This window comes from Ciona intestinalis, chromosome 4 (assembly GCF_000224145.3).
Source record: "Ciona intestinalis chromosome 4, KH, whole genome shotgun sequence".
NCBI lineage: Eukaryota > Metazoa > Chordata > Ascidiacea > Phlebobranchia > Cionidae > Ciona > Ciona intestinalis.
The window spans coordinates 800,927-813,583 of NC_020169.2; the positions used below are offsets into that span (position 1 = coordinate 800,927).

At 33.9% G+C, this 12,657-nt stretch overlaps 5 protein-coding genes across 5 annotated transcripts in view; 3 read left to right on the plus strand and 2 right to left on the minus strand.

The window, feature by feature from the left end:
* LOC100186051 (geranylgeranyl transferase type-1 subunit beta-like) overlaps positions 1-794 on the minus strand; it is a 4,523-nt gene extending 3,729 nt beyond the window's left edge. The window contains exons 1-3 of the mRNA XM_026834060.1: positions 584-794; positions 318-445; positions 1-46 (exon numbers count right to left, since the gene is read on the minus strand). Coding sequence (XP_026689861.1) covers positions 1-46; positions 318-445; positions 584-678 — 269 coding nt within the window. The 5' untranslated portion in view covers positions 679-794. The remainder of the gene's footprint in view (positions 47-317; positions 446-583) is intronic.
* Positions 795-2,011: 1,217 nt separating this feature from the next.
* On the plus strand, positions 2,012-2,493 carry LOC100176792. The gene is made up of 2 exons (XM_002128175.4): positions 2,012-2,284; positions 2,361-2,493. The coding sequence occupies exons 1-2, from the start codon at positions 2,053-2,055 to the stop codon at positions 2,408-2,410; spliced, it is 282 nt and encodes a 93-aa protein (XP_002128211.1). The 5' UTR covers positions 2,012-2,052; the 3' UTR covers positions 2,411-2,493.
* Positions 2,494-3,707: 1,214 nt separating this feature from the next.
* On the minus strand, positions 3,708-4,195 carry LOC100187011. The gene is made up of 2 exons (XM_002128335.4): positions 3,933-4,195; positions 3,708-3,856 (listed from the first exon to the last, which is right to left on the minus strand). The coding sequence occupies exons 1-2, from the start codon at positions 4,162-4,164 to the stop codon at positions 3,807-3,809; spliced, it is 282 nt and encodes a 93-aa protein (XP_002128371.1). The 5' UTR covers positions 4,165-4,195; the 3' UTR covers positions 3,708-3,806.
* Positions 4,196-6,219: 2,024 nt separating this feature from the next.
* On the plus strand, positions 6,220-6,866 carry mech3 (Mech3 protein). The gene is made up of 2 exons (NM_001032798.1): positions 6,220-6,456; positions 6,533-6,866. The coding sequence occupies exons 1-2, from the start codon at positions 6,225-6,227 to the stop codon at positions 6,580-6,582; spliced, it is 282 nt and encodes a 93-aa protein (NP_001027970.1). The 5' UTR covers positions 6,220-6,224; the 3' UTR covers positions 6,583-6,866.
* Positions 6,867-9,239: 2,373 nt separating this feature from the next.
* Positions 9,240-12,657, plus strand: part of LOC100179917 (multidrug resistance-associated protein 5) — a 10,786-nt gene continuing 7,368 nt past the window's right edge. Inside the window, exons 1-9 of the mRNA XM_018811414.2 lie at positions 9,240-9,528; positions 9,729-9,881; positions 10,066-10,207; positions 10,475-10,617; positions 11,076-11,166; positions 11,227-11,400; positions 11,691-11,835; positions 12,201-12,352; positions 12,432-12,512. Of these exons, the coding sequence (XP_018666959.1) occupies positions 9,401-9,528; positions 9,729-9,881; positions 10,066-10,207; positions 10,475-10,617; positions 11,076-11,166; positions 11,227-11,400; positions 11,691-11,835; positions 12,201-12,352; positions 12,432-12,512 (1,209 nt within the window). The 5' untranslated portion in view covers positions 9,240-9,400. The remainder of the gene's footprint in view (positions 9,529-9,728; positions 9,882-10,065; positions 10,208-10,474; positions 10,618-11,075; positions 11,167-11,226; positions 11,401-11,690; positions 11,836-12,200; positions 12,353-12,431; positions 12,513-12,657) is intronic.

Below are 12,657 nucleotides of genomic sequence, written 5' to 3' on the forward strand. Positions count from 1 at the left end.
CCATTACTGNTTGAACCACGAAAACCACATTTGCATAAGTTGGTTTCTGGCAAAAAATAATAACATTTTATTATAGATTGTACATGTTGTTACATTAATGCGCAAAAAAACATGCTTTGTCACCGTAATTTGCCTGACTTACATAAAAGTAAAAAACATAAAGGAATTAATAAAATTACATAAAGTTAATGGAATGATTTATTACTCCACAATTGAGATATGTTACTTGTAATGCGGCAGTTATACCCCATTTTCAAAGTTAATTTTTAATACCAGCTAAAAGATTGCCAATAATTACTTTACAATATATTGCTTACTTGCTTTATTTCCCACAACTTGCAAGGTATAAACCCACTCAACAATTTCTTGTTTAGTTGTGTCTGTTAAAGCATCTAATGCACCAAGGACATCCAAGCCAGACAATGCAAAAAATGCCACAGTCAATCTAAAAAAACATCATTGAAATATTTACACCATAATTTAGATACCAAATTTAAATATGTTCTTTCACTAAATAGTTAAATACATTTTAGTATGAAATTATGACAGTCTGATTATTATACTGTTAGAAATAAATTCTGACCTGCTAGTATCCAACAAAGAATATCTGCTAGGCAGAATTTGCAATATTCGTGTGAAAAAACGAATGTGTTTTTTCTTTTCAAATGTACTTTCCATCGTAACTGTTGTTCCAGTCCGGTATCAAAAACAAAACCAGAAAGGGTAAAGCAACAAGGTGCAATTCCAAACTTCACGTTACATCTTCAGCACAACGAGAGATGATAATGAGAAAAAGCAAATAGAGAGAGAGAGAGAGAGAGAGAGAAAGAGAGAGAGCGCGCATGCCACAAACGAACGTGCACGTAGATTATAAGTTTTAGTGTCAACTAGATAGAAAGGGGATATAGTAATACTACCGCCAGACCAGTGGTGCCTATATTGGCTTGTATAAATTATCAACATATTAACAAAATCCTAGCTAAAAAAGTCACATACGTTTAAAATCTCAACTTTATACTTATAGTACACTAATATAGCACTGGAGAAGGGTTAACCTAAATTGCCACACATAAAAATAAATACAAAAGCAGAGTCAAAGTCTTAAGAAAAAAAAACGAAACAATCATCTGTAAAGTTACATATAGGTGGTAGGCTAATTCGTTAGACGACAGAAGATGATACAGAACATTTGTGTTATCACGACTCTCGTTGCCCCGTCACGCCAGGATAAAACCATCAGCTACATTTATTTAATGTAAACGTATAGCAGCGCGTTTAAATCTTGCAAGTCCTGGGAGAATTAACTGTTGTCTAAACAACATAAAGCATAAATCTTCTTGGAAAACCTAATGCTTTGCTGTGATTCGATATATTGGTAAAAGCATTATAGTCTTGTTCATAGCATATGTTTTTTGGCAGTTGCGAAAAGACATTTCATGCACACCATGCAACCGCCTATAATGTGATTTGATTTAAGTCTAGCCTACTTATGCGACGTTAAATGCAGAAATAAAATAAACAAATCATGTTAAAATTTCTTATTTTGTTTGTTTTGTCGTAAATTAATGTATGGCTTACACAGGACATTCTACAATGGTCCAGTGAACAATTAATTGTCATTGAGTGTCCTGCCCAAGGACACATGCACATCCCAAGGTAGCAGCAGCGACGAGCCTAAAACTCAAAACGCGTTACCATTGGCTAACGCGTCTCCAATTAGTAAGTTTAATGTTTCTGATATGGCTTTTATGTAAAAGTAACCTTACACCAGATAAAGTATAAAACAAAGTAATTATTAAATGTACATGTTGGGCGCCAGGCGAGAAGAGCGGTTGAGGAAATCAACATATGTGCTTCGTAGTATTCGAAAAAAAAGAAAGAAGAAAAAAAGTAGAAGAAGGAAAAAGAGAACCCTGGTTTTAGTTTTAAAAAAAGGAGATGGCAAAAAGAACTGATTGATTTACGTTTGTTTAATTAACGTAACTCGAAATGATGGGTATAAAAGTTTAAAATGCTGATCAAAATTTATTCAGTTATATCATAACAACCAAGATGAAATCTGTAGTTGCCGTCATCCTCGTGATCTGCTTCGCTGTATCTGCCGATGCTGCTGCAAGAGCTCTTGTAAGAGCCGGCGCCAAAGTCGTCGATGCTGCTTTGCCCATTGTTGGCAAGTTGGGCCCACATGTCCGTACTGGTGACTACGTCCACAACAACCCAGACTGGAGTTTGTGGCGCAGAAAGAGATGGAACCAACAACCAACAAGCCAAGCCGAGATGTTGGGTAAGTCAACTAATTTATAATCAAAATATATATTTATCGTTAAGCATCATATATAATTTCTTAATTACATCTGCAGAAGACGCATTGGAAGCCGAAGCCATCGAAGCTCTTATGCAAGAACAATAAGCAATAGGCCAACACCTCTACGATTAATCCGAACCAATAATAAACGTAAATTTAAAATATTCAAAAGTTAAATAAACACTTGCAAAAAGATTTGTTGTTTTTCACAAAGAAGAATGTAAACTTGCTACAGGTGTTATTTGAGTTAAACATGATATAAAAATTATTGATTAAAAACAAACCTTTTAAAGTTTGGCAATCAATACCTAAAAAACTACAATGTGGGGTAAAATGGGAATTTTGTAATTTGTATTTAACGAAAATTACAACACACTTAGCTAGTTTCTTTGCTACGTGTGTTATCAAATAATTAAAGTATGATAGTTCTTTGTGGTATTACACAAAATGATATATTGAAAGTTAGAAAATATTGGGCAATATGTGCTTTAGGGTCTCGTCTTACCCCACTTTACAAACAATGAGCGGTATTTTATGTCTTTTGTATTCCTAATTTAATCCCATTGACCCCTAACCATTTTGCCTATGTAGGCCTATACATATTTTAGAGTTTAGTTTTATAAGACAAAATCCAACGAATTTTTTTTTATTTGTCATAAATTCATGATCCCTGTCTATTTTCCTCATGTTCATATATCATTTTTTCAAAACTAAAACTAGTTTTATGAGACCAAATTAAACTGTACGAAAAATTCAAGTGTATTTTATGAACCTATGAAACTAGTTTAATCGTTCACACTCGCAAATTGCAAATTTCATCGATTTTAGCCTACTATAAGTTAGCGAGCATTTAAAATTAGCAGTTTACTAAATCGCATATTTTTACGCTCGTTTTATAAGGTCGTGATAATACCGTCTAATATTTGTGTAACATTACTTTTCGGTTTATCATTAAATGGACAAATGAGTGAAAAGAAAATTTTAAAAAAGGTCTTTTAAAAAAGGACAACCTGCCCCATTCCCCTCTACACTACTATGTGTTAATTGTCATTGCCGCACATTTTTTTGGACCGTGAGAAAGATGTCAACAATACTGTAACATTGTTTATCGTCTTTCTTTAAATGGATACCCGTATAAACGGAGATTAACCCCCTATTGTGTTTAATGTTGAAGTGGCAAAGAATCTTGCTGAGTCAGTTAAAATTTCTGTAGATTTACTTCAAATTATAGAATACTATTTCTATAAAATTATTTGTCCCATTCTGCCCCATATTGTAGTCTTAAAGGTTTTAATTCCCAAATTTAAAAAGTTTGCTTTTATCTCAATAATTTATAATATGGGTAACTCAAATATAGCATCTGTAGCAGGTTTACATTCTTTTTTTTATAAAAAAAACAAAATATGTTTTGCAAGCGTGTATTTAACTTTTAATCAATTAAAATGAACGAGTATTTGGTTATTCATCCCGATTAATCGTAGAGGAGGTGTTTCCTTATCGCTTATTGTTCTTGCATAAGAGCTTCGATGGCTTCGGCTTCCAATGCGTCTTCTGCAGATGTAATTAAGAAATTATATATGATGCTTAACGATAATTACAAATTTTGATTTTAAATTAGTTGACTTACCCAACATCTCGGCTTGGCTTGTTGGTTGTTGGTTCCATCTCTTTCTGCGCCACAAACTCCAGTCTGGGTTGTTGTGGACGTAGTCACCAGTACGGACATGTGGGCCCAACTTGCCAACAATGGGCAAAGCAGCATCGACGATTTTGGCGCCGGCTCTTACAAGAGCTCTTGCAGCAGCATCGGCAGATACAGCGAAGCAGATTACGAGGATGACGGCAACTACAGAATTCATCTTGGTTGTTATGATATAAATGAATGAATTGTGATCAGCATTTTAAACTTTTATACCCATTTCGACTTATATTAAACAAACGTAAATCAAGCAGTTATTTCCTGCCATCTGTTTCCTTTTTTAATACTGGACCGAGGGTTCTCTTTTTTTCGAATTACTACGAAGCACATATATGTCCATTTCCTCAACCGCTCTTCTCTTTAAACAATTAACAACGGTCTATGGGAGTCGTGATAATACGGTTTTATATTTGTTTTAATGTTCTTGGTTTACTACCAAATGGAGCGAGAAAATACAAAGAAAAAGTGTCCCATTTTTCCCTACCCTACAATAAAACATATAACATTATTTTTATTTATCTCCCCGAAAACGACAGCGAATGGCATTTTATTTAAAGAATAAAGAAAAGAGTCTCTAAAGAAAATTATCTTAATAACAATTAACTTTGTAGGTAATTTGCTTATTTTACCACTTCAAACAAATACACCAAGAACTTTTAAAATACTTTGAGTATTTGATTATTTCCGAATCAACGTCGCATAAGCAAACTTTAAATAAATCACATTATAGACAGTTCGCATGGTGTGCATAAAATGTCGTTTTACCACTGATGAAAAACATATGCTATATAGATGAACGGGACTATAATTCATTTATCGATTTAGCCAATCACAGCAACGCATTAGGTTTTCCAAGAAGTTTTATGCTTTATGTTGTTTACAGTTAATTCTTCCAGGAAGAAATAAACACGCGCTGCTATACATTTAGATTGAATGCATGTAGCTGGTGGTTTTATCCTGGCGTGACGGGGCAACGAGAGTTGTGATAACACAGGTGGTCTGTTTTACATCCAGTAACGAGTAACCACGTGTATGTAACTTCATAGGTGATAATTTGGAGGATATTTTCTTATGGCTACTGACAGTTAACCCTTCTCTAGTGATATATATTAGTAAACTACATAACGTTGCCTTTTTAAATGTGCGTGTTCACGGAAAGCTAAAATATGTGAAGTTAAATTTTACTGATTTTTATTAATGTCATTCAATATAGTAATAAAGCATAATATACAACAATGGTGCAATTACGAAGCTGAGCACTTTAATCAAATCACATTATAGGCGGTTCGCATGCGGGTGTGCATAAAATGTCGTTTCACCACTACCTGCCGAAAAACATACGCTGCAGATGAACAGGACTAGAATGGTTTTACCGACTCAGCCAATCACAGCAAAGCAATAGGCCTTCCAAGAAGATTCATGCTTTATGTTGTTTAGACAACAGTTAATTCTTCCAGGACTTGCAAGTCTCAAAACGCGCTGCAATACTTTTACATTGAATGAATATAACTTGCTTTATCTTCGCGTTTCATTATAACACGAATATTCTGTTTTATACACTTTTTATACAAAACATTTAACATCTATTTTTGCTGTTAAATCCCTCCTCTTTTTTCTTCAAATAACATGCCCTTCGCAATAGTTTTCGATGAAATCAATAAAAATTATGTTATGTTATTTCCATCTCTTGCTCGCTTACGAGTTACCGCGTATGTAAATTTGTGGAGATGAATATTTTGTTTATTGTGTAGCTTACAATAGACATTCCATTATAAAGACCACTGGGTTGAAACAATTGTCATAGGTGTCTTGCCCAAGGACATATGTACGCATCCAAAGGTAGAAACGACGAGCCTTAATTGAACCCAAACTTCGGGTTAGAGGAATGTGCGTTAGCACTGGTCTCTGAGGCGTCTTCAAATGGTAAATTTTATGCTTATGATGTTACATATCATGTAAAATTAATCTTGCACCACGTAATGTATTAAACAAAGTAATTATTAAATGTACATGTTGGGTGCCAGGCGAGAAGAGCGGTTAAGGAAATCAACATATGTGCTTCGTGGTAATTTGAAAAAAGAGAACCCTTTATTAAGTTCTGGAAAAAAAGAAGATGGCAGGAAATAACTGCTTGATTTACGTTTGTTTAATGTAACTCGAAATGGGTATAAAAGTTTGAAAGATGATCACAATTCATTCAGTTATATCATAACAACCAAGATGAAATCTGTAGTTGCCGTCATCCTCGTAATCTGTTTCGCTGTATCTGCCGATGCTGCTGCAAGAGCTCTTGTAAGAGCCGGCGCCAAAATCGTCGATGCTGCTTTGCCCATTGTTGGCAAGTTGGGCCCACATGTTCGTACTGGTGACTACGTCCACAACAACCCAGACTGGAGTTTGTGGCGCAGAAAGAGATGGAACCAACAACCAACAAGCCAAGCCGAGATGTTGGGTAAGTCAACTAATTTAAAATCAAAATTTATATTTATCGTTAGGCATCATATATAATTTCTTAATTAAATCTGCAGAAGACGCATTAGAAGCCGAAGCCATCGAAGCTCTTATGCAAGAACAATAAGCAATAGGCCAACACCACCTCTACGATTAATCCGAACCAATAATAAACGTTAAATAAACATTTGCAAAAAGATTTGTTGTTTTTCATAAAGAAGAATGTAAAGCTGCTACAGATGCTATATTTGAGTTACACATGATAGTACAATGGCGGAAGATGGGACTTTTAAGCACATATTGCCAAATATTTCCAAAATCAAAATAGATGACGATTTTTGGGTAATACCACGAATTAGTACTATCATTCCTTTATGAATTGACAACAATTTAATAAAATATAATAAAACACACGAGGATTTTTTTAGCGATCAGCACAACAGGTGAAATTTTACAAATTTGAAAACACACAGGATAAGATGGGACAGTTTAAAATCATTGTTAATTTTGATTATTAAGTGTATTTATAAATAGGAATAGACGTATATAACACGAAATAATACTGTACGCTTTGAAAATTAAGTCTAAACATTATTTTTCTTGCCCTACTGCTATAATTTTTAAAAGGCCTAAACACACCCCACGTCACTTTTATTTTTTATGGTAAATTCATAAAGCGACCGTTTTATTGATTCCAAAAATACCTGCTTATTAAAATTGGTCCAGTATAGGCGGAGATATTCGTCCTCAAACAGTGATCTCTAGCGCTATCTTTTTTTTACTACGAGCTCCGTGATTGTGACGTAGGAACGTACTAGTCACGTGACTGATTCATTCGTAAAAGCGAAACCTGCGTTTTTTTTGTGCTTTTTTGAGTTTTTTTGTTCTCTCGTTTTTCGCTGAAAACACTGCCTCTCGCATTTCTGAATGAGAGCGGCCACGCTTCAACAATTTTGTGACGTGTTTGTCATGTGGGTAGTACACTTCTCAATTTATTTCGCCACGCAACTTTCAAATCAGTTTTTTGAATTTCACGGTGTTTGAGCTGGAATATCTTTGGTTATACAGAACCGATTAAAACAAGTAAGGTGTCGTTGGAATTAGAAAAACACACTCTATCGATTAAAGCGAAGTAAATTTGGGGTGTGTTTAGGCCCTTTAACATGTTACCTATACATTATATTATTGCATAACAATTGGTATTGTTTGAACGGCAATGGGTAATGTTCGAACATTCTAGGACAAATGTTGTATCCTACAAATGTATATGAACTTGTAATAACAGAAAATTGATAATAACTATTAATAAAGTTTTTATTTTTGCTACAAATTGGATATTACTACTCTGTTTTGGCACAAGCCACTTCTCATAAATTATCACCAAGTGAAAATCATGCTTATATCTGCCTATTTTCTTCATGCTTAAATCAAACTGTACGAAATATTCAAGGTTGTTTTATGAAGCTATGAAACTAGTTTAATCGTTCGCACACGCAAACTAAAAAAAATTATCGGCTTTACTATGATTTTGCGAGCATTAAAAAATAGCACCTTATTATTTCGCATTTTTTTACCTGTTTAAAATCTACTGTTAAAAAAAAATTAAAAATTCTAAAAAAAAAAAAAATTAAAAATTCTAAAATAAAAAAAAAACAACAAAGTAAATAATGGTAACTCGTAAGTTACCATTACTTACTTTGTTGGTTTTTTTAAGTTACCATTACTAAGTTACCATTACTTACATGGTAACTCGTAAGCTGACACACGGTGTTAAACCCGTGTGATAACGACTGTCGTTTTCCGGCCACGCGGGGATAAAGTAAGTTACCTTCATTCATTCATTCATTCATTCATTCATTCATTCAATTAAAACCTGAAAAGCTACAATGTGGGGTAAAATGGGATAATTTGAGGTATGACACAAAATAATATATTTAAAGTTTGAAAATATTTGGTAATATGTGCTTTTTTGGGACCTGTCTTACCCCACTCTATACTATAAAACTATACACGGTATTTAGGCCTTTTGTATTCCCAGTTTATTCCCCATTGACCCTAAACCATTTGCCTGTGTATACATATTTTATTGTTTATTTTTATAAGACAAAATCTAACGAAATACTTCAGTATATTTTATTATATACGATAGCCCGGATAACGGATTGATAATTTATACTCGTAAACTACAAAATTATGGCAGTTTTAATATAATTGATCAAGCATTTAAAATGAGCATTTTATCATTATCTGCTTTTTATGGTTGTTGAACAATTATAGCATTTGTTCAACACCGATTTTAAATACTTTATACCAGTATCCCCTTTGCCGCGCACTTCGTTGGACCGTGAGAACACTATCAAATATTAACGTTTGTATTCGTCCATCATAAAATGAAACTAGTAAAGGAGATTTTAAAAAAGTATCATTACGTAGCCCACCCTACTTTCACCTTTTGGACACTATATTTCTACAACAAAAAATGTTACGTATGTGTCATGTAACCCTAAATTAAGCGTATTTTGCAAACATCATTTATAAATACTACCTTTACCAGTTTTTATACAGCAATCTTAAGGGACATTTTTTTGCTGCTTCGTCAGTAGAGGGTTTAAATTGATTAGAACGTTACAGACGTTTCTATTTGAAGAAAGTTGGAATTCGTCAGGCGGAAATCATTGATGTATTCATTTGGTTGCCTCTTTTAGCTCAGTCATATAAGCATTGTTTTTGGTTAGCGTTTTTTTTCTATTTTTACCGAATTACAGGTGGTTCAAATTCAACTTTTCGAACAAATTATGGTGTTTAGTAACATAAGACTATAACAAATATTTGTTTTTTAGGCACACTGACATTCAAGAAAAACCGTGCGTATCTTATAGGATACCCCGCGGCAACGGTAAGGTGTCTTGCAAGCGTAGTTTTTATTAGTTGACCAGTTCAAAAATATGACGACTGACCGAGCAGCTTCAGATTCTTATTTTAGTAAAGTCGATGGATACGAGTCTAAAGATACACCTGCAAAATACAGAGGAGCGATAAAGTGTTTGAAACCTGTACGTCGACCACTACCAAGGTAATTTTAATATGATGTTATTATAAAACATTAAAACATAGCCAACATATGCAAGAGCCACATGAAGAACCGTGTTGTTGCTTATAGATTGTTTGTAGCCTACGTATTTTTCGTCTGTGCTTGCATCATTTGTAACTACTCCTCTCTTATGTTAGTTTACCATTGTCGAAAATAGAACTTATAATGTAATTGTTGTGCAGCAAGTACCGCTCTCCTCTGGACAGTGGAGGAATTCTTAGCGTAATCACTCATTCATGGTTGAGCGAATCTATCTACAAGGCCCGGGGAAAAATAAGTCTCACCGACTTACCTGGCATTTCCGACCATGATTCACCACTACAATCTGCTGCAAGGTGATTAAATTGTCAAAATATCGCAATGGTGTCACAACATAGAAAATGAGTGACGTCAAAACGGACCCATTGACCAAATGCGTTATTTTTGTCGTTTTGTTTTATTTGTACAAGCCAAACTATAATCTATCAAAGTAACATCGTAAAACTAAACCGTCTATTGCATTTTGTTTGCCTGTTTTAGAATGTACAGATTGTATGCCGAACAACAGAATAAAAATGGGAAACCGAACGCAAAGATGTTTTTCTTTCGTTTCCTGAGAGCACGATTGATTGTATGTACGCTTCTTGCTTCGTTTTATATTCTTATTCACACTCTTGGGCCCGTAAGTATTGATCTTTACCTAACTTTACGGTTGGTAATTGTGAAACGGTTACGTGCATGGAAAGTCGACATGGTAGAAATTTGTACCATTAGGGTATTCCCCAAAGCGTATTTTAAAGAACGTGTATTGGAAAACACAACACATGTGGCCTAAGTGGCAATTTATTGAAAAGTTAAATCATAATGAAAATTTCGCAAGTTTTGTGTTTTGTGTTTTCTGTAACATAAATTTAAAAAGGTAAAAATATAAAGACCTGTGTTTCTGCAGGCTGTGATAATTAATTTACTAGTTCAACACATTTCATCACCAAGTGCTGGGATTGGATATGGAGTTGGACTTTGCTTTGCATTTTTGCTGTGCTGTATTCTGCGTGCAGTGTTTTACAATGCAACATGGAGTGTGTCTATAAGGTTGGTTTGTGTAGTTTCATTATGTGTCTATTGGTTAGTAGTTTTGGTCAATAAAGTCCTAACAAATGTGCCCATTTTGTTAGGTAGATACTAAACATGAACTCTTAGGCATAAAAATACAACAGAATATGCCTGGGGGTAGAATACACAACAGAATATGCCTGAGAGTTAAATATACAACAGATTATGCCTTATAGACCTACATGAAATAGTATTAACTAATTCAAATGGACCCTATGTTTGTAAAAAAAACGAGTCTACCATGACCAAAATTGGCAATGAGGGCAATCTATAACACTAATTACTCTTTCATTATCTTAAGTTTTCTCAAAAGTACCAATAGGGCAATAGACTTTAAGGAACTGATAGGGCAATAGCTTTTAAATTTAGTAGTTCATGTATAATTGCATAAAATAATAATGGCATAAAACACATTGTAGACAAATTATGCTTTGTAGGTCTGCAATACGAAGTCGATGTGGTATTTGTACTTTATTATTCTGGAAGATAGCAAATCTTCAAACACTGAAGGAAAAGAGCATCGGCCAGGTTTTACTTAAGGTTTAAACCAACTTTAATATTATTTAATTTACACAACTTGTTATCTAGATGATTAATTTGTTGGTGAACGACACTCAACGATTGTTTGAGATGATTTCTTACGGTAGTTTTGTGGTGGCCGCACCTGTAGGGTTGGTGGCATCAACAATTTATGGATACTTTGTGGTCGGATGGACAATATTTGTTGGAATCATATTTTATGTTGCATTTGTTCCATATCAGGTTTGGCCTACCCTACAGTAAACCACATTTCTAAATTTTTTTGCTCATTGGGCTCAATTTTTGAAATGACTAATTTCACACACTCTTTGCCAAAACCATTTCATAAATTATTGTTAATTATTAAAATGGCATATTTATGTTTGTTACACAGACCAGTGTGACATAGCACATACACTAAGAAGCCCGTTGTAACCTATTTTTCTTAATGTTGCTGTCAACAGTATAATAACGGTTTTACTTGACCATAGAAATGTTTTGCTATCTGTTTTACAATGATTGATCTAACCTAGCTGTTGCTGGCAAAATTGGAAGTCCATCTGCGGAAGAAAGCAATTTGTTTTACTGACAAGCGTGTGAGAATGATAAGCGAAATATTGAACTGCATTAAACTAATCAAGCTTTATGCATGGGAGGAAAGTTTTATGGCTGTTGTAGGTGTGTTCAAATATTTCCTTGGCTCTTTTAAAAATAAGAAATTAATGTCACTTGTCTTTCCTCTTACTATTTTGCATATTTGTGGTACCTGCTGACGAGTGTGCAACATTGTTAATGAGTGTTTTCTCCTATAATTTAAAATAATTTAACAACATGTCAGCATCACTGGATTGAGCATTTTAACTTGAGTTATTTTATTTCTTTAGGAAAATTAAAAAAGAAAATTTTTACTTTTTTATTATGTACTAAATGCTATATTCTAATTTTTAAAGTTTCAAACTGGTTAATTTTTGTTGCACATCTTTAGTTAATGTTATTGTTACATTGTAAAAACATGACAGACAGTGGAAATCTGTATTTAACAGGTGGCATAAGGAAAAAAGAACAATCCGTGCTTTTAAAAACAGGAATAATTGAATCATTACAGAACTCCGCAATTGCAATAGCACCTGCTGTTGCTTCAGCATTAACTTTACTTGTTCACACTTTAGTTGGATATTCATTAACAGCAGCTCAGGTTAGTGGTGGTGTATATCTTAGTTGTAAAATTGTGAGATCTATGTTAATGGGTAGATTTAACTTACAACTCCTTTTAGGCATTTACCGTCATTGCAATTTTTCTTTCACTTCGTATTATATTGGCCATTATGCCAAGAGCAATTAATTCAGCAGCTGCGGTAAGTCTACAATGAAATTCATTTGAGTACAAGTAATTGTGGTTAATTGAATGTCATTAACCTATTATTACGTAGGGTAGCACTCCTGTTATAATATATCTGCAATAACAACTTTATGCATTGGGATCCTTAGATCGACCTCAGC

Excerpts from the sequence above, each read along its gene's own strand:
- LOC100176792 (XM_002128175.4), top strand. The coding sequence starts at position 2,053 with ATGAAATCTGTAGTTGCCGTCATCCTCGTGATCTGCTTCGCTGTATCT. Across the intron at positions 2,285-2,360 it reads AAGCCAAGCCGAGATGTTGG|AAGACGCATTGGAAGCCGAA; the intron begins GTAAGTCAACTA and ends TTACATCTGCAG.
- LOC100187011 (XM_002128335.4), bottom strand. The coding sequence starts at position 4,164 with ATGAATTCTGTAGTTGCCGTCATCCTCGTAATCTGCTTCGCTGTATCT. Across the intron at positions 3,857-3,932 it reads AAGCCAAGCCGAGATGTTGG|AAGACGCATTGGAAGCCGAA; the intron begins GTAAGTCAACTA and ends TTACATCTGCAG.
- mech3 (NM_001032798.1), top strand. The coding sequence starts at position 6,225 with ATGAAATCTGTAGTTGCCGTCATCCTCGTAATCTGTTTCGCTGTATCT. Across the intron at positions 6,457-6,532 it reads AAGCCAAGCCGAGATGTTGG|AAGACGCATTAGAAGCCGAA; the intron begins GTAAGTCAACTA and ends TTAAATCTGCAG.